At 41.5% G+C, this 24090-nt stretch overlaps 3 protein-coding genes across 5 annotated transcripts in view; 2 read left to right on the top strand and 1 right to left on the bottom strand.

Moving 5' to 3' along the window:
- Positions 1–600: 600 nt before the first annotated feature.
- TMEM167B (transmembrane protein 167B) lies at positions 601–6423 on the top strand. 2 transcript variants are annotated; one of them, XM_081305903.1, is made up of 3 exons: positions 601–756; positions 2787–2988; positions 3827–6423. In XM_081305903.1, exons 1-3 carry the CDS (start codon positions 747–749, stop codon positions 3987–3989), a joined length of 375 nt encoding a protein of 124 aa, XP_081162029.1. In that variant the 5' UTR covers positions 601–746; the 3' UTR covers positions 3990–6423. The 2 variants fall into 2 exon arrangements, with proteins under 2 accessions (XP_081162029.1, XP_081162028.1); XM_081305902.1 differs by having other exon boundaries at positions 603–756; positions 2787–2918; positions 3827–6422.
- Positions 6424–15233: 8810 nt separating this feature from the next.
- CFAP276 (cilia and flagella associated protein 276) lies at positions 15234–21963 on the bottom strand. Its single transcript, XM_081307935.1, has 5 exons — positions 21520–21963; positions 17440–17556; positions 16669–16784; positions 16080–16201; positions 15234–15681 (listed from the first exon to the last, which is right to left on the bottom strand). The coding sequence occupies exons 1-5, from the start codon at positions 21598–21600 to the stop codon at positions 15611–15613; spliced, it is 507 nt and encodes a 168-aa protein (XP_081164061.1). The 5' UTR covers positions 21601–21963; the 3' UTR covers positions 15234–15610.
- ELAPOR1 (endosome-lysosome associated apoptosis and autophagy regulator 1) overlaps positions 21463–24090 on the top strand; it is an 87560-nt gene continuing 84932 nt past the window's right edge. Inside the window, exons 1-2 of one of the 2 annotated variants that reach the window (XM_081307922.1) lie at positions 21463–21565; positions 22702–22910. In XM_081307922.1, the coding sequence (XP_081164048.1) occupies positions 22758–22910 (153 nt within the window). In that variant the 5' untranslated portion in view covers positions 21463–21565; positions 22702–22757. Of the gene's footprint in view, positions 21566–22606; positions 22911–24090 lie in introns of those variants that run through there. The other variant, XM_081307923.1, reaches the window with a different exon arrangement.

Genomic DNA, 24090 nt, shown 5'->3' with positions numbered 1-24090 from the left:
ATGTGCGGTTTTTATTGACCCACTTGGTTCTCCTCCAATGTCTTCTCTTGAAGTTGTACCTGATTTTATTACAAGTTTTCATCTTCTTTGGGGGAATTGGACGATTTGGTTTTGTTTCTTAGTTAGAAAGTTCTTGATCCTGAAAGTCTTGTGAGGAGATAGGCAGCGAACAGAGTCAACCTCATAAACCTAGATGATGGAGAAAAGGAGAGAAAACGGAACTGTTTCTTAAGCACTGGTGTTGGGGCTCTCTTAAGTGGAAGAACCAGAGGACTGAAACCTTTCTGTTGCAGGTGGGATGCAGCATAAAGGTTGCTTTACAAATACACGAAGAGCAGCCGCCAAAGCACATAACCCCCAGCATTTACTTTCTCAAACACATCACCGCAGTCCAGCCAAGTTTCGTCTCAACACTAACTCCCCAGTCAGCCAGAAGCGGCTCAGTTACCTTGACCACAAAGGAAGCCTCGCGGGCCTCGCCCCCCGCCCCCCCCCATGCTCTCCTTACCCCACGTGAGCGCGCAAGCGCGCAAGCACCACCTATGCAGATCCTCTAACTCGACGATTGGCTAGCAAGTCCTGATTGCGTTCGGCGCTCGCCTCTCGGTCCTTGCGCTTGCGTATTACGGCTTCTGCCTGTTGCCTCGGCCCGGATCGAGAAGTGACAAGCGGGAGTCGGGTTTCCCCGCCTTCGCCGCTACCACCGCTGAACCCGGACCCCTTACCCAGGCCCGAGCCTAGCCGCCATGACTAACGGTGAGGGTCGGTGCCCCGAGCGGAGGGTGGTAGTAAAGGACGCGGGGGAAACTGGCGGGCGGGGCCGGGACTGACGTGGCCGTTCTCCCCGCCCCCTCCCAGCCCTTCCCCTCTCCGCTTCTCGAAGCCCTTAACTCCTTTCTCGTGTACTTCTCTGCAGGTTCCTTCTTCCGGTGCTCATCTAGGTCTCTCAGTCCCTCCCTGTCCACATCTCGAGCCTCAGGTCTCTACCCCTCTTTTCCTTTCCAAGAAGTTCGTTTTGGCCCGGAGGAGGGCAGTCTCCAGAGAACTAGTGTTCTTTAACCCCAGGGAGGAGAGAATCCTCCTTCCCAGCCCCCTACTTTGGAACTGTAGGCTGGTTAAGAGGATCAAGAAATCACTGAGGATATCAAATCTCACACTTTGGCGGGTCGGGGGAGGTGAACGTAGACCCTCCCCAAAGTTCTTTTTAAAAATGCCGGAAAGCCTTCTCTTGTTAATTCTAAAGTCCTAACTGGGTCATCACATCTGGAAACTTTGGCTAGTGTTGCAAAGGTTAGATTTAGACACTACCTTTTCTAAATGATATAATTGTCACCCTGATCTAATTTTCCCGGTTTCTTCAAACACTTTATAGACATGATTTCTGAAATCCAGCGAAAGGCAGGGAGCAGGACTTCTATGGTCTTTACAATCAGCCTTTCAGAAAAGGAAAAGAAAACGTTTTTTAGGCAGTATAACTTGAAGGGCACAGGAAAGCATTTCTCAAAAGTACCTTGTCCATAGGCGTGGCATTGAAGACATTATTTCACCTCCTTGTGAAATTTTGGCAGCGTCTGCAAATATTTATGGGAGGAAAAGTAGCTCATGAAGGTATCATTCTTCCTAAAAACTGTGTGTGTATAATTTGCTGGACCTAGCTATGAGAATGTTTTACTGGAGGAGGAGAGACACATAGTGTGGTCCAAAACTGGCAGACATTAGATATACACAATATCAGTTTGGAGCTTCCCGGATGGATAGTCAGAGGTCTCAAGGTCTCAGGACATTACCCAGAGGAAGAAATAATCTGAACCTGGAAATAAGAGAGCATTCTGGCACATAGTAGTTGCTAAATAATTTGTGTGTCTGTGTCCCACTTGTGTAGTCCAGTATTATTATTACTTGCAGTAAGGTAATTCATTGTGTTCACCAGTACAATTTGAATATGCATATGTAAAATACAGAACTGAGAGCTTAAAGTTTTTTGCTATGTCAAATGATCAGTTTTTTAAAATACAAGAATGTGTTGTGATGGGGCTGGGGATGTGGCTCAAGCCGTAGCGCGCTCGCCTGGCATGCGCGGGGCACTGGGTTCGATCCTCAGCACCACATACAAATAAAATAAAGATGTTGTGTCCTCTGAAAAAAACTAAATAAATAAATAAATATATTTTTTAAAAAGAATGTGTTGTTATTCTGGCAGAAATTTGGTTTGTGAGTAGAGTATCATGCATGAAGTGTAAGCTAATTATAGGAATATGGTATTCACATGAATTCTAACTCTGAAAATTCCATGAAACTTTATTCTTTGCCTCAACATTATATTCTTCACTAACAGATGTAGATCTGACAGACTTGGCTAACCATCTAGTTCTCCTTTATTACATGAGTGGTTTGAAACAAGAACATGTTTAATTCTCTGTGTTCAGGCTCCAAGGATTCTTATGCTTCTCTCAGCCCATTGCCAACACTGGAAGGCTGATTCCACATAAATCTATACACCCTACTCAGGATTCTAGTTTGGGAAAGGTGAGGGGAGGAGGCAGTGAAACTGTTGTAAAGGGGATGTCTACAAGCAATTTTGGTGAGCAGTAAGGTAACATTGTAAGTCTCAGGACCTTGGCTCCCTCTTGTCAAGTGTTGGCACTGCCATTTGAAACTGTTATCTTGATATTATATAACACTCTGTCCTCCTTAGCTGGGACTCACACTCAGCCCTTTCTCAGCTGGTATTACCTGTTTCAAGTTGGATCAGCACTGAAAGTTTCTTTTTTGGTTGTTTATTACAGTGTACTCCTTGGATGGGATTCTGGTGTTTGGTTTGCTCTTTGTTTGCACCTGTGCCTACTTCAAGAAAGTACCTCGTCTCAAAACCTGGCTGCTATCAGAGAAGAAGGGAGTCTGGGGTGTGTTTTACAAAGGTAAGGTCATGTCTGGACAAAAGGAGGAGATGGCCATCTCTGGACAGTGTGGTGTTACGAATGGGGTGTTGTGAGCTGAGATTATATTTGATTCCACTTTTAGAAAAAAATCTTGAGATGGAGTCTGAGTAAATTTAGAAAACATTCTTATTTTTCACTAATGGAATCTATGAACTGAGATGGAGTCTGGTAAAATTAAGTAATCATTTTACAAAGTTGAAAAAAGAGGTAGCCCAGAACAGTGATGCACACCTGTAATTCCAGCAATTTAGGAGGCAGAGAGGCAGGAGGATCTCAAGTTCAAGGGCAGCTTCAGCAAGTTAGCAAGGCCCTAAGCAACTCTTGCTGCCTCAAAAGAAAAAAAAAGGTGGGTGGGGCTGGGGATGTAGCTCAGTTGTTTAGTGCCCCTGGATTCAATCCCCAGTACCAAAAGCAAAGAAAAAAAGAGATGAATTGTGAATTTGCTATTATTTAGACGATAAGTGTTTATTTTAGCATCCAGGAAAGTTCAGTATTCTCTGTGGAGTAAAAGCGTACAAATTAAGCTATTTTTTGACTGGGCTGGAAGGGAGGAATATTTTCCCACTGAAACCTTTCCTGATTTTCTGGAAACAATACAGTGTAAGTTTTGATTTAACTAATGAAGATGTATTTTTACTTTTTATTTTGGGTATCTTCAATTGGAATCCTACCTACCTAAATCTTTTTTCAAAATAAGGTAAAAAATAGAAATAATATATTCATCTAGAACCTAGAGCATAAATGTAGCATTTAAAAACATTCCCAGGTTCTTGAAATTCTTAATAGATCTCTTTGTTTGTAACTAGAAATTTTAGAATGTCACCTGGAATGTTAGGATTTTTGTGAAGGGCTGGGAGTGATTTCTTCTTTCTATTTTTGCCTGCTAGCTGCTGTGATTGGAACCAGGCTGCATGCTGCTGTGGCAATCGCTTGCATCGTAATGGCCTTTTATGTCTTGTTTGTAAAATGAATTACAAAATACCCACCTCATCAACTGCCAACCAAGGGGACAGGGGTGAAGAACCTGTTGGAGGCCTGGACCCAGTGTAGGAGAGTTCAGCCAAAAACATCAATGTCCCCAAGATGACATCACAGCATCTGCCCCTGCCATATGTGAGGAAAACTACTTGTGGTCACGGATGTTATTTATGCTTTAGGGGACTCCAGAAAGCCAACTTCCTTTGATCTGTGTGTAAATTGGCTCTCGGCAGTGAACATATAATGTCCAGTTTAATTATACCCATCAATGATAAGATTACATACCTCCTGCTTTTTAAAAACCTGTCACCTGGGCTGGGGTTGAGCTAAGTGGTACAGTATTTGCTTAGCATGTGTGAGGCCCTGGATTCAATTCTCAGCACTGCAAAAAAACAAAAATAACACCAACATGTCACCTATTTTGTTCTTCAACCCCTCATCAGGATCTTTTCAAACTGAGGCTTATAGGGAAGGACATAGGCTGTGTTCAGACCTCTTGAAAGGAGATAATTTTCAAGACTAGACTTTTTTTTAACTGTTTAATATGGTTTTGGAAAATTGGGGAGGGAGGGTACCAGGTGGGAAAAAGGAGTTATGAAAGGCCAGGAAATTGCTTGGTTTTAGAAAATTGTCTTTTATATACTTATTTGGGAACATGAGAGAGAGGCATGGCTCTCATTGCAAAAAGAGAATAGATGAAGCAGCTTGGTGTGTGCTGAGAGCTTGAGTTTTGCCAAGAGAATCTGAGCTCATATAAAAATCCAGGAATTAACCATCTGTGATGAGACTAAAGAGCAGTGATTAAGACAAGAAAACAATTCCTGTTCACCTGTATCCCCAAAAGAAGACTTTACTCAATCAAATGGTATATGAAAAATGAATCAGCTGTTGCTATTTCCTAAGGCTTTTTTATATTTTCTAACTTAGTGCTAAATACTGTTACTCAGTTTTAAATGCTACCACTAGGGGAAAAAGAAACTGTTGAAGAAATAATTGTTTAATATATTTGCAGTTAGAGGAGAAGATTAAATTAGCATATTAATTCTTATACTAGTGAATTCATCTAGTGTAAGAATTTATTGTGATGTTATATGGAAGTTTTCTCATGTTATAAAACATTTATACTTAGTCTTTGTGTTATGGCAATTTTTAGTTGACTACCTGTTTTCTTGGCCAACTGCATTTTCTTTATATCACAGTCTTTTTCATTGTTTCTGGAAATTATTTACTGGGGAAACATGAGAAATTCAAACGAGAATTTGCTGATATTCGTTGGCATGTTTGGACAGTTCATAGACTCCACTAGTGAAATAAGAATGTTTTCTAAAGTAAAGGAGAATAGAACTTTACAATTCAGAGAAAAGAGCTTTTTCATTGACTATGGCAATTCCTGAGCAAATCTTTTCAGATGACAACATTTTCAGGAAAGACTTTTCTGCTCCCTCCTCATATATGCAGAATCAGCTGTTGAATTTGTGAAGCTAAAAACTTCTGTATATGAAAAAAGTCTAAAACTAAATTATAGTAAGCAAGCATAGATAAAGATCTTCCAGTTGAATTGTCTATTGCAGCAAAACTTGACTGTGGACAAAGTTAGCTGTGGCAATAAATTAAATTGTCTTTTGTCTGTTTTCTATAGAAGATTAAAAGCTGCTAGGAAGTTTAGGTTCTACTATATGCAGTTTCATGCTTTGAGGGATCCTACAAGCACAGACATCATCAAGTAAACACTACATGTCTAATCATCTCAGAGTTGTGGCTGTTATCTCTTCAGGGATTGGTCCACAGGGTAAATTTCAGTTATTCATGTTTGCAATTGTCATTTCTGGAATCTTTCATATGAGAAAGGAATAGAAAAGAAAAGTTACATCTTATTGTGTGAATTTGGAATCTGTTGGTCATAGGGAATGTGTCCCTGGGAACAGGTTCAGCATGTTTTGCACTTGTTATTTGGTAGCTTTAATGACTTGTTTTCTAATAGGGCTAATGTCTCTAAGTTTGGTGCTTAGAGCTGCTTCATATTTTAAACTAGTTCCATTCCACATTGTAGTTCAACCAATTTTTATAACTGCCTGGGTGGGTCATCTTGGCCTAGACTCTTTGAGTGGTGATACTTTGAGATTTTTCATTCCAGAATGTATCAAAAAGTGTACAAGGTAAAGATAATTTACAGCAAGAAACAAATACACAGCCTATTTCATTTCTTGATTTCATATAAACAGAAAAACAGAAACTTTAACTCATTACTTTGGTTGATATGTCATACATTTTTGGCTAAAAATTATATTAAAAAAATTGTTCCTTTGGGGAAGTCTTAGGGGTGGGGGCGTGAGGAGAGCAATATTGCCTCAAATTCAACTTGGTATCACCATAAACCCTGTGTACCAGGGTAGAATGAAGTCAGTTCCTTTTTTAATTGAAATACAGTTTTTTATTCATCAATATCTGCACAAATCCTTGAAAATAAAATTTCTTTCCCTATAATATTTGTCCATTTTATTTGACATGTGATGAATTTGTTGAACTTTTTTTTCAGTACTTCCCTTGGATTCTGGTGATAGCTCACCTATTTAGTTCACATTAGTGAATGTCTTCATTCCTGTTATCCACTTGTGAGGGTCATTGAATGTATGATAGAGTTGAGAATATATGATAGCCTAGCTTTCTCCTTTCAGGGGAGATGAGGTTTCATAAAACTTAGGTATATTGAATAAGGTAGAAAGCACTTACCCAATACATTTAACCTACCTCTGCTACTAAAATGTAAGTATTATCTCCCATAATCAATGAAGTAATTTATTCAAATGAAGTTTATCAGGTAAACCAGCCAGGCACTTAAAAAAATCTTTCAGCCAACAGAATCTTGTCTCATACAACAGATATTCCCCTACTCCTATTTGTTTATTCTAAGTGCCTGGCACATATACAGATTATGACTTCAGAAATTATTTCTATTAATCTCTAAAATTCTTTTGCTTTATCTTCTCCCTACACTCTAATTTCATTGAAAAAGAAGGGAAGAGGAACTGAGATGTTGAAAGTTGTGATCTCTACTGTGAGAGGTGCCAGTTCTACTTACATAATCACTATTTTTTCTTTTTGGTGGTATTGGGCTGCTATTTTTCACTATACTTGTGGAATTTGAAAGTTAGACATGTTTTAATGGATGTGAATGTAAATGACTGCCACACCATCAAATTCTGAGCAGCCAGAGGGCTCTGTGAGGCAAGGGATATGCCTTCCTATCTTTACCCATTTCACAGATACCCTGACCACCTAGTTTTTGGATTTAAATATTCCTCGGGTGCTCCAGATGTGGCTCAAGCGGTAGCACGCTCACCTTGCATGCGGGGGCGTGGGGGGGGGGGGCGCTGGGATCGATCCTCAACACAACAAAAATAAAGATATTATGTTCACCTAAAACTAAAAAATAAATATTTAAAAAAATATTCCTGGGGCTGGGAGTGAGTGTGGCTCAGTGGTAGAACATGCCTAGCATGGGTGATGACCTGGTTTTGGTCCCCATTACTCAAAATACATATCAAGAAAAACAAATCTAGGGCTGTGGTTGTGGCCCAGTACTGGGTTCGATTCTCAGAACCACATAAAAATAAGTAAAATAAAGATATTGTGTCCATCAACCACTAAAAAATATTTTTTTAAATGAAAACTCCATTCCTCACCTTTTCTGTGGTGAAATGATGCTTGCCTTCTCCCTTAGAAGAACTCTTGGAGCAGCTGATGTTCTTCTTGGTGGTGACCATAGGTCACTCTGTCCGTGCAAAGTAAACCATTCACCTAAAATCTGACATTGGATCATCTTCTACTCAACATTTTACAATTTAAGACAAAAATAAAGTCGAGATAAAATAAAACTATAGATGTGCATATGAAGGTTTATATGAATTAATATAAAGATCAAAAGACAACCACCATTCAGTATTAACTCAGTCTCCTTTCCCTAAGGCCTCCAAGCCACACGAGGGCAGCAGGACGCGTCCTGCACAAGATTGTGCTAGGGAGTCACCCGCCTATGGTGGGTGGCTTCTCCCAGAATCCTCCGCGGCGGCGGCGCCGGAGGGTTTAAAAGAGGGTGCGGGCTTCCGCTGCCTCACGGGAGGGAGAGCGGCCTGGGCTGAGGCGACTGTGTGTTGTGTGGAAGGTGCGTGTGGGCCCAGTGAGCGAGTGGACGCTCGAGTGTGTGTGCGTGGAGCGTGCAAGGCGAGTGCGTGTGCCCCACCTGCGCCCCTTCCCCCGCCTACACCTTGATCTTATTTGATCGGGTCGTGACCCCAGCCCCGCCGGGCCGCCCCGAAATGAAAAGCTCTCCTCCTGCGAAGCCTCCTCCTCTGGGCGCTGTGCAGTGAGGCCCTTTGGGCGGCGGCAGCGCCGCGGTCCCTGAGGTCCCGGAGCTGGTCCTATGGGCCCGGTGCTCAGAAGTGATGAATTGATCAGATAGACGAGGCCGGGCCTGTCCCGTCCAGTGATTATCGAGGCGATTCTGATCTGAGCCCAGGCCACAGTCACCGGCTACCGAGCTTCAGGACGTTGGAGCAAGCACGTTACCGATCTGTGGCTGGGGCCGCTGACATGCGGAGGCGGAGAGTGAATGGGCCGAGAGCGGTTTCCCTGCCTCGGAGCTGGAAGGTGACCGAGGCCTTCCCTTTTTCCTTTTAGGATAGGGGTCTCGGTGTCTCTCTCTCTCTCTCTCTCTCTCTCTCTCTCCTTTTTTAAAAATATCTTTATTTCATTTTTATGTGATGCTGAGGATTGAACCCAATGCCTCACGCATACTAGGCGAGCTCACTACCACTGAGCCACAAACCCGGCCCCCCAGTAGGCTTCTCTTTTGACTGTGGTACCCACGCTGGTGCCCCCAGAGCTAAAGGCACCCTACAGTCTCTGCTGCTAAGGCGGAAAAAGAAGTTTGTCTTACATAGGTACACATTAAACTTACAGGAATACAGATTCCAGGGATTTGTCCAGAATTTAACGAATTAGAATAGAAATCTAGGAATTTAAAACTTTATTTTTTTTTTCCCACCAGGGATTGAACTCCGGAACACTCAACCACTGAGCCCATCCCAGCCCTATTTTGTATTTTATTTAGAGACAGGGTCTCACTGAGTTACTCAGCGCCTCGCTGTTACCGAGGCTGGCTGTGAACTCCTGCTTCAGTCTCCTGAGCTGCTGAGATTACCACTGCGCCCTGCAATTTTTAAAAATTGACACGGAAAAATTGTACATATTTATGAAGTACCATGTAATGTTTCAATGCACGCATACATTATATAATATACACTTTAGGTAAATATTTCTGTCTGGAAAAAGTATCTTTATGATGAAGACATTCAACATTTATGTTTCTCTCTCTCTGGCATTGAATCCAGACTTACTTAACCACGGAGCTACATCCCCAGCCTGCTTTTTTTTTTTTTTTTTTTTTTTTTTTTTTAAGACAGTCTAAATTGCTTAATGTCTGGCTAAGTTTCTGAGACTGGCCTTGGGATCCCCAACTGTACTCACCAGCATATACAAACCACATTTTATTACCACTATGGAAGCAACTTTTTTTTTTTTTTTTTTTTAATAATATGAACGAGATGCTGTGTATTTGCCTTTCAGTGCCTGGCTTATTTCACTGAATGTAATGTCTTCCAATTCCATCTGTGATGTTGCAAGTGACAGGATTTCACTCTTTATGGCTGTACAGTATTCCATATTTGTATATCACATTTTCTTTATCCATTCATCCATTAGTGGACATCAGTTGATGGAATTTCTTGCCCTTATGAATAAGGCAGCAGCAAACATGGGAGCAAAGATGTTTCTTTAACATACTGGTTTTATTTCCTTTGGATGTATACCTATTAGTGGGATTGCTGAATCATATGGTAGTTCTATTTTTAATTTTTTGAGTAATCCTCCTTACTGTTTTCAATAATGGCCATACTAATTTACATTTCTACCATCAGTGTTCCCTTTTCTCCACATCCTCACCAGCACTTGTTATCTTAGTCTTTTTGATAATTGCCATTTTAACTGGAATGAGATGATATTTCATTGTGGTTTTAATTTGCATTTATCTGATGATTTTGAGCTTATTAATACCTGTTGGATTGTCTTTTGATAATTATCTATTTAAGTGTATTGTGCATTTTTAATTTTTTGTTTTTTTGAGTTCCTTACATATTCTGTATATGAATGTCTCTATAGCTTGCAAATATTTTCTCCCATTCTGTAGGTTGTTTTCCTTCACTATGTTGGTTGTTTCTTCTCTACAGAAGCTTTTCAGTTTGACATAATCCCATTTGTTTGTCTTTTTGCTTTGTTTCCTGTGTTTTGGGGGTCTTATTTAAAAAATCCTTGTCCAAACTGGCTGCAGTGGCACATGCCTGTAATCCCAGTGACTTGGAGACTGAGGCATCAGGATCAGAAGTTCAAGGATAGCCTCAGCAACTTAGACCTGTCTCAAGAAGGACTGAGATGTAGCTCTGTAGTACAGCATCCTGGGTTCAATCATCAGTACCCGATCCCGCAAAATAATCCTTGTTTATTCCAATATCCTGAAACAATTACCTGTTTTCTTCAAGTAATTTCATGTCTTCCATTTAAATCTTTAATCCATCTTGAGTTGATGTGTGTGTGTGATGAAAGGGACCCAATTTCTTTCTCTGTGTGTATATCCAGTTTTCTAACACCACTTGAGACTGTCCTTTCCCTAAAGCATTTTCTTAGCATCTTTGTCAAAGGTCAGTTGGTTGTAGTGTGTGAGTTTACTTCTAGGTTCTCTGTTCTGTTCCATTGGTCTTTTTTTTTTTTTTTTTTTTAATGCCAATACCATTGCTGTTTTGATTACTGCGGCTTCACAGTGTATTTTAAAGTCAGGTAGTGAAATGTCTCCCACTTTGTTCTTTTTGCACAATGTTGCTTTGGCTATTTGGTTGGGTTTTTTGTTGTTGGTGGTGATGGTAGGTTTTGTTATTCTATAAAAAATTTAGGATTTTTTTTTAGTTCCATGAAGGATGTCAGTGTTATTTTGGTAAGGGTTGCAATGAATTTGTAGATTGCATTGGGCAGTATGAACATTTTAACAATATTGATTCTTCCAGTTCAAGAACACAGGATGTCAACAATTTTTTTTTTCTTATTTTAGAGATTTTTCACCTCATGGGTTAAAATTTATCCCTTGGTTTTAGTTTTGTTTTTGTGGTACTGGGGATTGAACCAAGGGCCTCAGGCGTGCCAAGCAAACCCTATATCATTGAACCACATCCCAAGCCTCTTGTTTTTTAGTTACTGTAAATGGAATTGCTTTCTTGATTGTTTTTGGATTATTCACTATTGGCATGGAAACACCACTAATTTATGTATTTTGATTTTGAATTCTACAACTTTATTAAACTTTATTAAATTCTAGTAGTTTTTTGGTGGAGTATTTGGGGTTTTCTACACATAGCATTGTGTTGTGTTCATACAATGACTTATTATATATGGACTTTATTATGCTGAGGTATTTTCCTTCCACACCTGGTCAGAGGTTTTATCAGGAAGGGATGTTGAATTTTGTCACATGCTTTTTTCTGTATTTATTGAGATGATCACATGATTTTTATCCTTCATTCTGTTGACATAGTGTATCATGTTTATTGATTTATATGTAGTGAATAAACTTTTTAATGTGCTATTGGATTCTATTTGCTAGTATTTTTAAAATATTTATTTCTTGATTTTTTTTTTTTAAAGAGAGAGTGAGAGAGGGGAGAGAGAGAGAGAGAGAGAATTTTTTTTTTAATATTTATTTTTTAGTTCTCGGCGGACACAACATCTTTGTTGGTATGTGGTGCTGAGGATCGAACCCAGGCCGCACGCATGCCAGGCAAGCGCGCTACCGCTTGAGGCACATCCCCAGCCCAATATTTATTTCTTATTTGTACACAATACCTTTATTTTTATGTGGTGCTGAGGATCGAACCCAGGGCCTCGAATGTGCTAGGCGAGCACTCTGACGCTGAGCTACAACTCCAGCCCCAGCCACAACCCCAGCCCCTATTTGCTAGTATTTTGTTGAAGATTTTTACATGTATGTTCATCAGGGATATTGGTCTATAGCTTTGTTTGTTGTGTCCTTGTCTGATTTTGTAAAACGAGTTTGGAAGAATTCATTCCTTTTTAGTTTTTTGGAATAATTTAAGAATAATTTTAAAAAAAGGATTAGTATTCTTTAAATGCTTGGTAGGGATCTATATTTTATCTATCTATCTATCTATCTATCTATCTAGTTATTTATTTATTTATGGTACTGGGGATTGAGCCCAGAGTGCTTAACCACTGAGTCACATCCCTATCCCATTTTAAAATATTGTATTTAGAGACAGTATCTCACTGATTTGTTGAGGCTGGCTTTGAACTCGGGATCCTCTTGCCTCAGCCTCCCAAGCAGCTGTGCTGGGTGGGTTCAATCTATCTATTTTTATAGTCCATAGGCTTTTATTAATTTATTTTTACATTTATTATGTCAGGAATTCATAGGGAATAGGTTCCAGCAGTTCATGCTCCTTTTGTTCTCACAAAATGTGCTTCTCTAGATGGAGCAGGCTGGTGCTGCAGCTGAATCCAGTTACCTTTCTTTTTGGATTCCTTCTTTTTCTGATCATTTTCCTTCACGTTTCAGGAAGCTGTCTTGGCTCTTGGGGTGCTTAATATGCTCAATACACACATTAATTCTGTTGGCAGGAATCTTGCCCTTAACTTGATTATTCACAACAATGCCAACAGCATGGTGGGTAACATTGTAGACTCTCTCAGTTTTGCTATTATTACTTACATTTGTGGAACATTCCTTTTTAAACAGCACCCATTCCCTTAATGTCTACAATATCACCCTTCCTGTAGATTTGCATATATGTGGCCAAAGGAACAACTCCATGTTTTCTAAAAGGCCTAGAGAACAAATATATCAGGTTTCTCTCATCTTTACCTTTGTTTGTCATTTTGGTGAATTACTGGAAGATAGTGGTTCCAGCCAGAAGTCTTTATTTTTATATTTATTTTTTCCAAAGAAGCCCAATTTATTTCTTTCCTCATACAAATCCTGTTCTTTTCCATGGTGATTTTTTTTTTTTTTTTAGAGAGAGAGAGAGAGAATTTTTTAATATTTGTTTTTTAGTTTTCGGCAGACACAACATCTTTGTTGGTATGTGGTGCTGAGGATCGAACCCGGGCCGCACGCATGCAAGGCAAGCGCGCTACCGCTTGAGCCACATCCCCAGCCCCTCTTTTCCATGGTGATTGATGTGCCTTTTCCACAAATTCCAACCTTCCTTCTACCCATACTCCCCATGTCTGTTAAAGTGTATATAGAGATAGCAGATACATTTGTTAAGGGTTTTGCCTGATATCAACATTAGATTTCCAATGATTTCTTCTTTCAGGTACAATGTTGCAATCCATTCTTCTTCCAGTCTTCTTTTTTTTTTTTTTTTCTTTTTCCAGTCTTGAAGCCACACAGGGCCTAAGTTTAGAGTGGTTTTTCAGTTTCCCAGGACCCCAATTTTGTCATATATTCCAAACATGCTCCTCTTATTCCAACCATGAACCACTTTCCAGAGCAGAAGGGTGAGCCTCATACAGATTAATCCTGGAATACCCAGAGGCCATGGAAATACAGCCCCACAAGCTCTACCCACCCCCCCAAGAGAACTGCCATTGCTCTGAACTCTCAACAGCACACCTAGCTCAAGAATGAGGGCTAGGCGCGGCTTTTAAGGAGATGACTTCATGGACCATTCATTGGCCTCACATGGGTACTAAGCTGGAGATGGCCATCTTGGCCTTATCAGGGTCTGTATTTTTAAAAGCTTCAACATGGACAATAGTAATAAATTCTGTTTTTGTGCTGAGGATCAAACCCAGTCCCTTACACATGCTAGGCAAACATTCTGTCACTGAGCTACATCTCCAGTGGTAATATAATCTGTTAACTGCACATCAGGTGATTGATTATCCAAGGAGTCACCTCTCTACCAACTTTAGTCATTTTATTTATTTATTTATTTTAAAGAGAGAGAGAATTTTTTTAAATATTATTTTTTAGTTCTTGGCGGACACAACATCTTTGTTGGTATGTGGTGCTGAGGATCGAACCCGGGCCGCACGCATGCCAGACGAGCGCGCTACCGCTTGAGCCACATCCCCAGCCCGACTTTAGTCATTTTAAATAATGAGAACTGAAACTTAATATTGTCATGTGCCAGCAAATACTATCTAAATAGAAGGTCCCACTGGAAGTTTGGTTTAAGGACTACATTTGAGTACCTGGAAGAAACCCTTTCACAACTGAATTAATGCATACGTTGTCAGACAATTAGACAATTAGTGTTATGTTCTTGGTTATCAAAAATACTCATGTAGCTTTGGGATTTTGAATTGGTGAATATTCATGATGTGTGGAAAAGCATGATACACACTACAATCTTAGTCACACAAAATTGGATATTATGTATGTACATGTACAACCTGGAGGGACAAGTCTAGCTAAGTTGCTTGTGACTGGATAACTTTGTTCTTTGCTTGTGTTTTTTATTTTTTTCCTGTAATGCACAATTAGCTTTTAACTTAAAAAAACCCCTATTTTTAAAAATGAATATTATGCAATATTTTAAAAGATCCTTGGGCCATTTCTTGTCCAGTCTTTATGAACACAGAAGGTTCTTGGGAGTGACTTATAATTTTAGAAACCACACTAAAGGATTATTTTAGACACCTTCAAACCGAAACACCAGATTTTTTTTTTTTTTTTTTTTTTTTTTTTGGTGTGTGGTGCTGGGGATTAAACCCAGGGTCTTGTACATGTGAGCTCTACTAACTGAGCTATATCCCCAGTCAGAGTTTTGAATGATGTTATAAAAGTAAACACAAGTTATATATTATAGCACAAATTGAGAAGGAAAGGGAGTTGACTACCAGGCAAGGAGACAGAAGCAGTGTTAGAGATTGGACAATGGCAAGTAGCCAGAACCAAGGAGATGGAACCCTCCAAGGAAAGTAGAATCTAGCAGATGACTAAACCCAAGAAGTCTGAATGTATGAAGTATGACCTTAGCAGAAATATTAATGTTACTTAGAGCTCTAAATTTACAGTGTTCCATAAGATCCTCAAGAGAGTGGGCTAAGTTTTGTTTCCTCAAAGATTTGCAAGAAATGTTGAGTGGATAGCTCTTTATATATATATATATATATATATATATATATATATATATATATATATAAAATGTATTTTTATTTTTTAGTTTTCGGCAGACACAACATCTTTGTATGTGGTGCTGAGGATTGAACCCAGGCGGCACGCATGCCAGGCAAGTGCGCTACCGCTTGAGCCTCATCCCCAGCCCCAAGTGGATAGCTCTTAATGGTTAGATTAACTTCAGTTTGCAACATATGAATACCTGTGTCCGGCCAAAAACAATGTTGTTGTAGTCTAAATCTTTATCTCTTCAGCAAGACTAATTCCAAATTGCAAATATACCCAATAGGATTACTTTCTAGGAGTTGGGAAATTTCTCTCCCATGTTTTAAGAGTAGATGAGAGGCACCTCACAGTATAAGTAACGGACATTTCATGCTTCATTTTGCACAAATCTGTTTAATGGAAATACATGGCAGGATGTCCACAGTCCACTGACCTGTCAACACTAGGTGGAGAAGAAACCACCGTCATTCTTTCGGGAGTAACCGCCATTGGTGGCTGCTGTATGAGGAGACACTGGAGAAAAGAGAAGAGGGATGAGCTTGAATTTTTAATCAGCAGTACATTATGGGAACTATAGAATTTTCACAATAGCTGGAAAACTGGCATATGAAGGACTGATGGGAGGTATAGTTCTACTCCCAGGTGTCTTCCCTGCTGAAAATATTTATTGCTTAAACCTAAGGCTCACCTGAGAGGCTCACCTGAGAGTCTCTGAAAAATCAAATTTCCTAGCTCTACAGTCAACATGTCCCCTGGTATTAGTGTGATATTTACCAATTTAATCACTGCTTTCCAACACCCTCAGTAATCCCTGATCTTCCCTACCAGCCATTAGCCTCAAATCTGATTCTTGGGTCCATTCAGAAAGACTTGTACTATCTCATCTGCCCACTGAATTTTCTAATCCTCACCTATGGATCCCTGGATGCTGTGGATACATTCCTTCTTAGGATTAATCCAGTATCTGATGGTCCAGGAAGTGATGGGGGGTGGAGCAGGAAGGGGTAAACATTCCCCAGACAGGCACTTGGTTCTAGAAGATGGTGTGGGGCAAACAAAGGGGAGTAATCAGAGAAAGATGAGGAGAGAAAGATAATTGCCAAGACCCCAAAAGTAAAGTAGACAGGGCTGGGGCTGTAGCTCAGTGGTAGAGCACTTGCCTAGCATGTGTGAGGCACTGGGTTCGATCCTTAGCACCACATAAAAATAAATAAAGTAAAGGTATTCTGTCCATCTTCAACTACAAAAAATGAATAAATATATGTATTTTTTAAAGTAGACAAAGCGTCTTTTTTCCCTTTGGAATTAATGAAAAGTTTTGCTTATTTATACAGATGAGTACCATCTTGGATGGTTTCTATTCATTTTAGACAATTAAAATACAGAAAATACAGATAGATGTAAAAACAGAGAACTTTATGCACAAATTAGTAGCTATCAGTGACATTTCACGTTGTATAACTGGATGGCGATCTACCAAAGGGGGTTTCTACCACTTACTTGTGGATGTCCTGTATAGTCTCCTGGTGTAACAGGATCTCACTTTTGTTCTTGAATGCCCCACTGTGGTGGTCATACAAGGTGGTTAAGCGGAAATCCAGGTCATCCTTTGGTATCTACAGGGGAAGTCAGTTCCCCCAGGGTTAACTCGGTCACCTGTGCCTCCATTTTAGCCAAGTTCTGTTGGGTTCGTGACTATTCCCCAGAAATATAATGTTGGGCCTGAAATCTACCAACTCCTTATGACACTAAATTGTCGTGCATGATGACTTCCTAATTTGTCAATATGAAATTGTCTCCCTTGGGCTGGGGCTGTAGCTCAGTGGCAGAATGCTTGCCTAGCATGTATGAGGCACTGGGTTCAATCCTCAGCCCTACCTAAAAATAAATAAAGGCATGCTGTCCATCTACAACTACAAAAAAAAAAAAAAGAAAAGAAAAAGAAATCGTCTCCCTTATGATTACTTTCAAGGAGTGGTGACATGGCAATATTGTCTTTGAATTTGGCTTAATAAACTTGACCTTATATTCAGTTCTTGTTTTAATAAAAAGAATATAAGAAATCTAGTAAAAATGACTTGTTGCAGATAACTGCCTGGAGCAAAAGCCAAGCCTTGTGACTTGATAAATTGGTTTTGGATTTGGTAAGATCTCAGACTGGGGCCAATAGGAAAGATGATGAAGCAGTCAGGTCAGGCTACCTGCATTATTAATGGATATTCATGAGTCATAAGTGGACAGAAAGATAAGTAATATTTCAATGCTAAGTACCGTGGGATTAAAAAAATAGGCATCCCGCCTTATGGAGTTGATTGTGGGAGTTGAGCTGAGTCGATTCCAGGGTTCCTGTTGTTGATCAAGGTGAGTTTGGTTCTTGTGTGGCAATTTCTGCAAAAGAGAAAACACCCATGGCCTAGTTATAGAAAGTCTTGTTGATATGGTAGCATCAGGGACATCTGCAAAAAGAAGAATGATGTGGGGTAAGACTCCTAGGTTTTTTTAGAACTGGAAGAAATGGGCCAGGAATACAGAGAAAGGAGTGAAATGGGATAGGGCTGGGTAAAGAGTAGGGAATAGGTAGGGAAAATGATGAGCTCAGGTTTTGGCGTCCTGAGTTTGAAGAAAAGGTGAGACTGCTAATTCATTTGGCAGGAAATCAGAAGTGTGCAACTTGGGAGGACAGCTTGGAACAAAGTAATAAAGATCAGGCTTTGTCTGTATGCCTCAGTAGTTGAAGCCTGCAAGAAGTCTGACCAAAAGGGAGAGCCAGCTCTTGAGGATTGCATAGTATTATAGCTGGGAGTGGGGAAGGTGCCATGAGAAGCAATTAGGGGCAAAATCAGGAGTGCAACATTTAAGTAGGTGAGAAAAGCTTTCAGTAAGCAAGGACGTGTCATTCATTGTGTTAGGTTTGGATCTAGGTATGTCCCTCAAAAAGCTCATGCAGCAATGTTCAGAGTTGACAAGATTGGATTACGAGAGCTGTGACCTCATCAGTGGGTTAATCTGATGGATTAACAATTTGGATGGACTGCTGGGTGGTAACTGTAGGCAAGCTGGAGGAAGGAGTCTCTGGAGGCGCAGTTTGGCAATTATATCTTGTCCCTGGCTCCTTACTGTCCCTCTGCTGCTCTCTGGCTGCCATGAGCTGAGAAGCTTTCCCCCACCATACCCTTCTGCCATGATGTTCTGACTTACCTCAGGTCCAGAGCAATAGAGTTAGTCAACCATGGACTGAACCTCTGAAACCATGAGCCAAAATATAAATTTCCTCCCCTGAGTTGTTCTTGTCAGTTATTTTTTGTCACAGTGATGGAAAGCTGAATAACACATATTGATTGAAGGCATGTCAGAAAAAAACCCGTTGAACAATAGTACTTTAAATAAGCCCCACAAGCATGAATGTGTAAATCATAAATTGATTTCTCCATTACATATAAAATGCCATATTTTTCACCACTGTATATCCAGGACCTAGCACAGTGACCTAACAAATGGTATTCGAAAAATAATACTGGATGAATCAATGACTGAATTCCAGTGAGTATAAACTACAGTGGATTAGAAACGTTCAATTTATATCCAATGTTGTAACCTTTATTCCCCTCAATACAGTTGTTTGACTTAGCTCAGTTAGACCTTAATTGAACAGTAGTATTGAGCCCTGTCCTATCATTGACAGATGAAAACTGAAATGAAAAAAAACCCCAGCAAATATAAAATATGCAAGAATAGGCTCAGATATCCCTTGCTATGCTTTGGACAGCTTTCCTCCCACTCTCTTTGAAGTCTGCAGGAGGCTTGTCATCTCTATCAGCCTAAGAATGAGATTGCCTTTCACTGAGAAAGTTGAGACTGTCAAGCACAAAGGCCACCTACATATTCACTTTCCTTCCTTCACAGGGAAAGGGAGCCCATTTTACTCAAGAGTAGCCTCCCTGGACCCAGACCTCCCCTGTGTGTGTGCTTCAGAGACCTGTACCACTTGCATCTTCCCCTGCCCACTGCCCTGTACAGGGATTGAACCCAGGGACACTTAATGACTAAAACCCAGCCAGTTTTATTTTTTATTTTGAGACAGAGTCTTGCTAAGTTGTTCAGGATCTCACGCTACATTGCTGAGGCTGTTTTTGAACTTGTGATTCTCCTGTCTCAGCCTCCTAGCTATTCGGATTACAGTTGTATGCCACTGCACTTGGCCCCTTCTCTTCCATCTTGCCTCCCATTCCTTTATCATGCTCCAGCTACCATTTTGCCACCTTCTCTACAGAGCCAGACTTCTTCAAGAAGATAACTACCTTCACTTCCTCTCCATTCCCATCCCCTCTGCTGTCCTATGCAGTCTGGCTTCTGCCTCCAGCACCCACTGAAACTGCTCTTGGTGATCAAGGATCTTTGTGGCTAGATCAGGAGAATCCTTCCTCATTTTAATTGATTACTGTGGTTTCTGGCACGATAACTCTGAATTTTCTCAAATGTTCTCTCCATCCTGTGAGTTCAGCTCCTCTTGGTTTGCTTATGGCTTCTGTGTCTCAGTTTCCCTCTCTCTGGCCTAGACACAGTGAGATTCTCCAAGGTCTAGTGTCTGCTTTTCTTTTTCTCACATTCACTGGATGAGTTGATTCTCTCCCATGGTTTCAACTACCATTTAGATATTGTGTCTCCCAATTACACCTTCAGTCCAGAACTCTCAATCCTGTTGCCTACAACTAATCTCAACAAAAATGTTCCATAGGCACCACAAAAACAACATCTATACAATTGCTTCAATCTTTCTCCCCAAACCTGTTTCCTTAGGACACCTCATTTCAGTGAATGGTAACAAACTATCAAAACCTAGGAGTTATCTTAGATTGGCCTCCTTTCCTTGGACCCATATCCAGTCAGCCACCAAGCCCTATCCATCGTATCCTTTACATCTTCCTCAAATCTACACCTTATTTTTTTTTTAAGAGAGAGTGAGAGAGAGGGGGACAGAGAGAGAGAGAATTTTAACATTTATTTATTCTTAGTTCTCGGTGGACACAACATCTTCATTTTTTTGTATGTGGTGCTGAGGATCGAACCCGGGCCGCACGCACGCTAGGCCAGCGCACTACCGCTTGAGCCACATCGCCAGCCCCAAATCTACACCTTATTGCCACCCCCTACATCACTGCCACAGTGATGTAGGTCCACTGTTTTTCCTCATGGAAGTTGCTGACCCTGCTTTCTAGCTGATCCCTCTTGTCTCAGTCCAGTTCTACCCAATCCACTGTCACGTGTATTTTCTAAAATACCATCTGATTGTATCACTCCAGTGCTTTAAAATCCCCCCGTGACTCCCACACATCAAGGATGAAATCCCAATCAATTAGCATTGTGTTCACAGTACCCAAGCCACCAAGGTCACTTCCCCAGCACTGATCACTCGATGCTTCCATTTCACACGTGTACTTCAGCTCTTACAGACTATGAAGTTCCCTAAACAGGCCAACCTCTCTCTCCTTTCCATATATACATCTGATACTTCTACTCCTTCACCGGCCCAACTAACTCATAATTGGATGTCAAAATTCACCTGCTCTGGAAAGTGTTCTTTCAAGATACTGGTTGTCTGGGTACCTTACATATAACTCTGTCACAATACATGTGTCATTGTGCAAGCATTTTTGCTGTTGCTGATCTCTTTTCTTCTAGAGTTTCTTGAGAGCAAAAGCTCTACCTAGTTTATCTATATGCACTAAGTATTCATCAGAGTACCTTACACATCTGGTATTTAATAAATGTTGGATAAGAGGAAATTCTTTGATATTGTCATTAAGCCTAAGTTACCATTTAATTACCTTTTCACCTCTTCAAATAGCCCAAACACTTCTCCCAGAAAAGATCCTCTAAATTCCCAGATCACTGACCACATCATGCTACACACATGTACACACAGACATATTCTGGCATTAACCAGAAGACAGAGGCTGTGAAGACAGAAGTAGGAAGCACAACCTGGTGTCTTTCAGAGAACTCTCCTACTTCCTATATCATTTCTCCTCAGAGAACAGCTTTCCAAACAAGGGAAGAGGGTAGCTTGGTGGAACCTGAGCCCCAATTATTTGTACTAATCCCTACTTTGAGCTGCAATAACCCCTTGTTCCTCTAGACTAGAACCGTCCTTCCCTCTGCTCAGTGGCACTTTCAAAATGTCAGTCAACCTGAACGTGGGGACCAGGAGACCAGGCCAGAACCGCTTTCTCTGGTACCGAAGTCAGTGGCCTCACCAGAGGTTCTTCATGTTACCATCTCTGCCCCTCACATCAACAACCCTACTGGGAGTTGGCGCAAGCAACCTTGGAAGCCTTTGCATACACATTGTACCTTAGAAGCCGGCAGTTTTCCCAAGCGGGAGTCGTCGTTATCTAATGTAGGTTGTTGGAAAGAGTCCCGGGTGGGAGGCATGCTTAAAAGTTGAGTGAGAAGCTCTTATTAGGATGGGAACCGGAGCAAATGCAGTACAGTCTTGCTCGCGGAGGATCCCGGGTCCCAATTGTTTGGAACGCCCAGTTTCGGTTGCCCGGCAACTGCTCCTCCATCTATGACTGAGATGAATTCCTTCGAGAGAGACGCCACCTGGCGGCTGAACTTGGGAGGCCCTTATAGGGGAAGCTGCTGGGAATGCCTAGGGAAGGGGCCGCCGCCGAGCTGCCTGGGAGCCCTACCCGAGATCTGCCCTCCTGAGCCTCAGATGAGGAACGCCGGTGTCTCTCCGTACAGGACTTCTGCAAAAGATGTCAGTTGCGAAAAGAAGCCCTAAAAGATGACCCAGAAGTTTCCTTCTCCCTCTCACTTAATAAATGGCTTCTTATTTTCAAAACAGCGAGAGAATTAGTGATGTCAAGGGACCCAAGAGCCCACGTGTGGTGCTTGGAAAATTGCCGGCTAAGGCAAACTCCTTGCTTGTACTCGGTCTAACTATGCAAACCTCAGGGTTGCTCAAAGAGTCGATTGTAAATACAAGGACGGGTGGATGAAAGATCCCCAGAAGTGGTTTTTGCAGTAGGTCATAGGTATTGGGGCCAGTCTTTTGGGAGATGCCTTTTGGAAGGTAGAGATGGCGTCTCAACCTTCTATGGCTTCACATGCCACGTTTGCAAGACTAAAGTTACTCAGATATAGCCCCTGGCAGGGAAGGGCTGTAGAAAACGTGAATCGTTGGCGGTGGCTTGGAGGATGTTTTCTATCGCAAACGCGAGCCCTGCGCCCGCCTGTTGGGCCGGTGGCGAACCCGCGCGCGTGCATTCTCACCCCGCTCGTGCCAGCGGTGGCGGTTGTCTTGGAGACCGGCAGGTGAGCTGCAGAGGCGCGCGTGGTCCCTGCCCCACCCGCGCTGAGCGAGAGAGGATGCGGTTGTCAAGGCGACGTGGATAGGAGGAGAGGACGGAGGGAGGAGGAAGGATGGGCGGCCTTCGCGTAGCCGCAGGGAGGTGACTGAAGCGAGCCCAGCCCCTTGCATCCTCCCCCTGTCTACCTCCCTCCCCTTTTCTTTCCGCCTTCTGCCAGCCGAAGCAGCCGCCGCAGCACCTGAGCCGCTACTGCCGCTCGCTCAGGACAACGCTATGGCTAAGCCCGGTCGCAGCCACCATCCCTCTGCTAGAGGCAGAGGAAGAACTGAGAGGCGCACACTCCGGCTTCTGTGGCTGCTGCTCTGGGCTGGGACCGCCTTCCAGGTGACCCAGGGAACCGGACCGGAGCTTCACGCCTGCAAAGAGGTACTGTCCACCCCTCAACCTGACCCCACTTTTGCTTAGAAAGATCCTGGATCCATGCAGAGACCTTGGGGACCCAGGCACAGTTTCAGTAGACCACAGAGTTTAGATTTCTTTGGGGATGAGGCATGGGGGAGGGAAGAGCAGCTGGCATCATGTGGAGGCCAGCCCACTGGAGGACTCACGAAAATAGATCACCCTCACACAGCTTGAGGTGCTGAGATCAACGAGAAAGGGCCCAGCTCCAAGAAGTGGAGTGACCAGGGTCCCTGGACTCAGAATGAGTGAGCAAGAAAACATGAATTGTTTTCCAGATGGGGTGAAGTTGCCTGTAAAGTGGTCGAAAACAAAAGATTATGTACAGAGAGGCAAAATAGAAAGAGGAGAGGCAGCTAGTGGAATAAGAAAGGAGTTAGAAAGGGGTGTGGGGGGAAAGTAGTGGACTGAAGCAGTAATTTTGTGGTTTAATCATACTTTGAAAGGTGGCTGTGAAGGTGAGAGATGTGTGAGAGGGACCATGGGCTCTCACCAACTCTCTGGTGTCATATTAAACACCCAGCAACTTTTTGGGCTGTTAAATGTATCGTCTTTACAGCCTTGCGGCCCCCAGCATACTTTGTTTAGTGTTTAGGACATTCCACCTTTATCCATATTTTAAGTTTTTGTACATCAAGTTTCTGCCAATCTCTACTCTCCTTCTCTGGACATCTGCTAACATATGTCATAAGTCTTTTTCAAGATATTTTTCAAATGTTGGCATATTTCAGACAATAGGCAATGAATGTCTTCCAACCAAAAATGACTTCTGAAAATCCTTTGTGGAGAGAAACAAAAAGGCATTAGGAGTAATAATATTCAGTAATTTCTATTTTATTGAAATAATAATTTCTATATCATTGAAAGAGCTCTGGGTAGGCTCTTTAAAAAAAACCATATGGTAGAGGCAATGATAAAATATTTACAAGAACAATGTTGGGGAAGGCAAAATAAAAGTTCTGTTATCTCTGTGAAATGTGAAAGACTTCAAAATACATCAGAGTCCAGCCCTGTAAAAATAATCCCAATGTAAGTCTTAACTAAGATTTTAAGAGGTTAAAAAATATTCTTTATAAGTTGTTGGTGTTAACTGATTACCAATGACAGTTCCATCCAGTATGGATATATATCTGTATATATATATATA

This window comes from Spermophilus citellus (assembly GCF_964194105.1).
Source record: "Spermophilus citellus genome assembly, chromosome: 9".
NCBI lineage: Eukaryota > Metazoa > Chordata > Mammalia > Rodentia > Sciuridae > Spermophilus > Spermophilus citellus.
The sequence above is the reverse complement of the archived record's forward strand: the minus strand, read 5'-3'. Positions and strand labels throughout refer to the sequence as shown.

Bases quoted from the DNA above. Each gene is read 5' to 3' on its own strand.
- TMEM167B (XM_081305903.1), top strand. The intron at 2,989-3,826 runs GTGAGCTGAGAT...TTTGCCTGCTAG, and splicing joins GGTGTTACGAATGGGGTGTT to CTGCTGTGATTGGAACCAGG.
- CFAP276 (XM_081307935.1), bottom strand. From the start codon at position 21,600: ATGCCTCCCACCCGGGACTCTTTCCAACAACCTACATTAGATAACGAC. The intron at 17,557-21,519 runs GTACAATGTGTA...TCTCTTTTGCAG, and splicing joins GAAAACTGCCGGCTTCTAAG to AAATTGCCACACAAGAACCA. The intron at 16,785-17,439 runs GTACTTAGCATT...CTTCCCCTGTAG, and splicing joins CCTATTTTTTTAATCCCACG to ATACCAAAGGATGACCTGGA.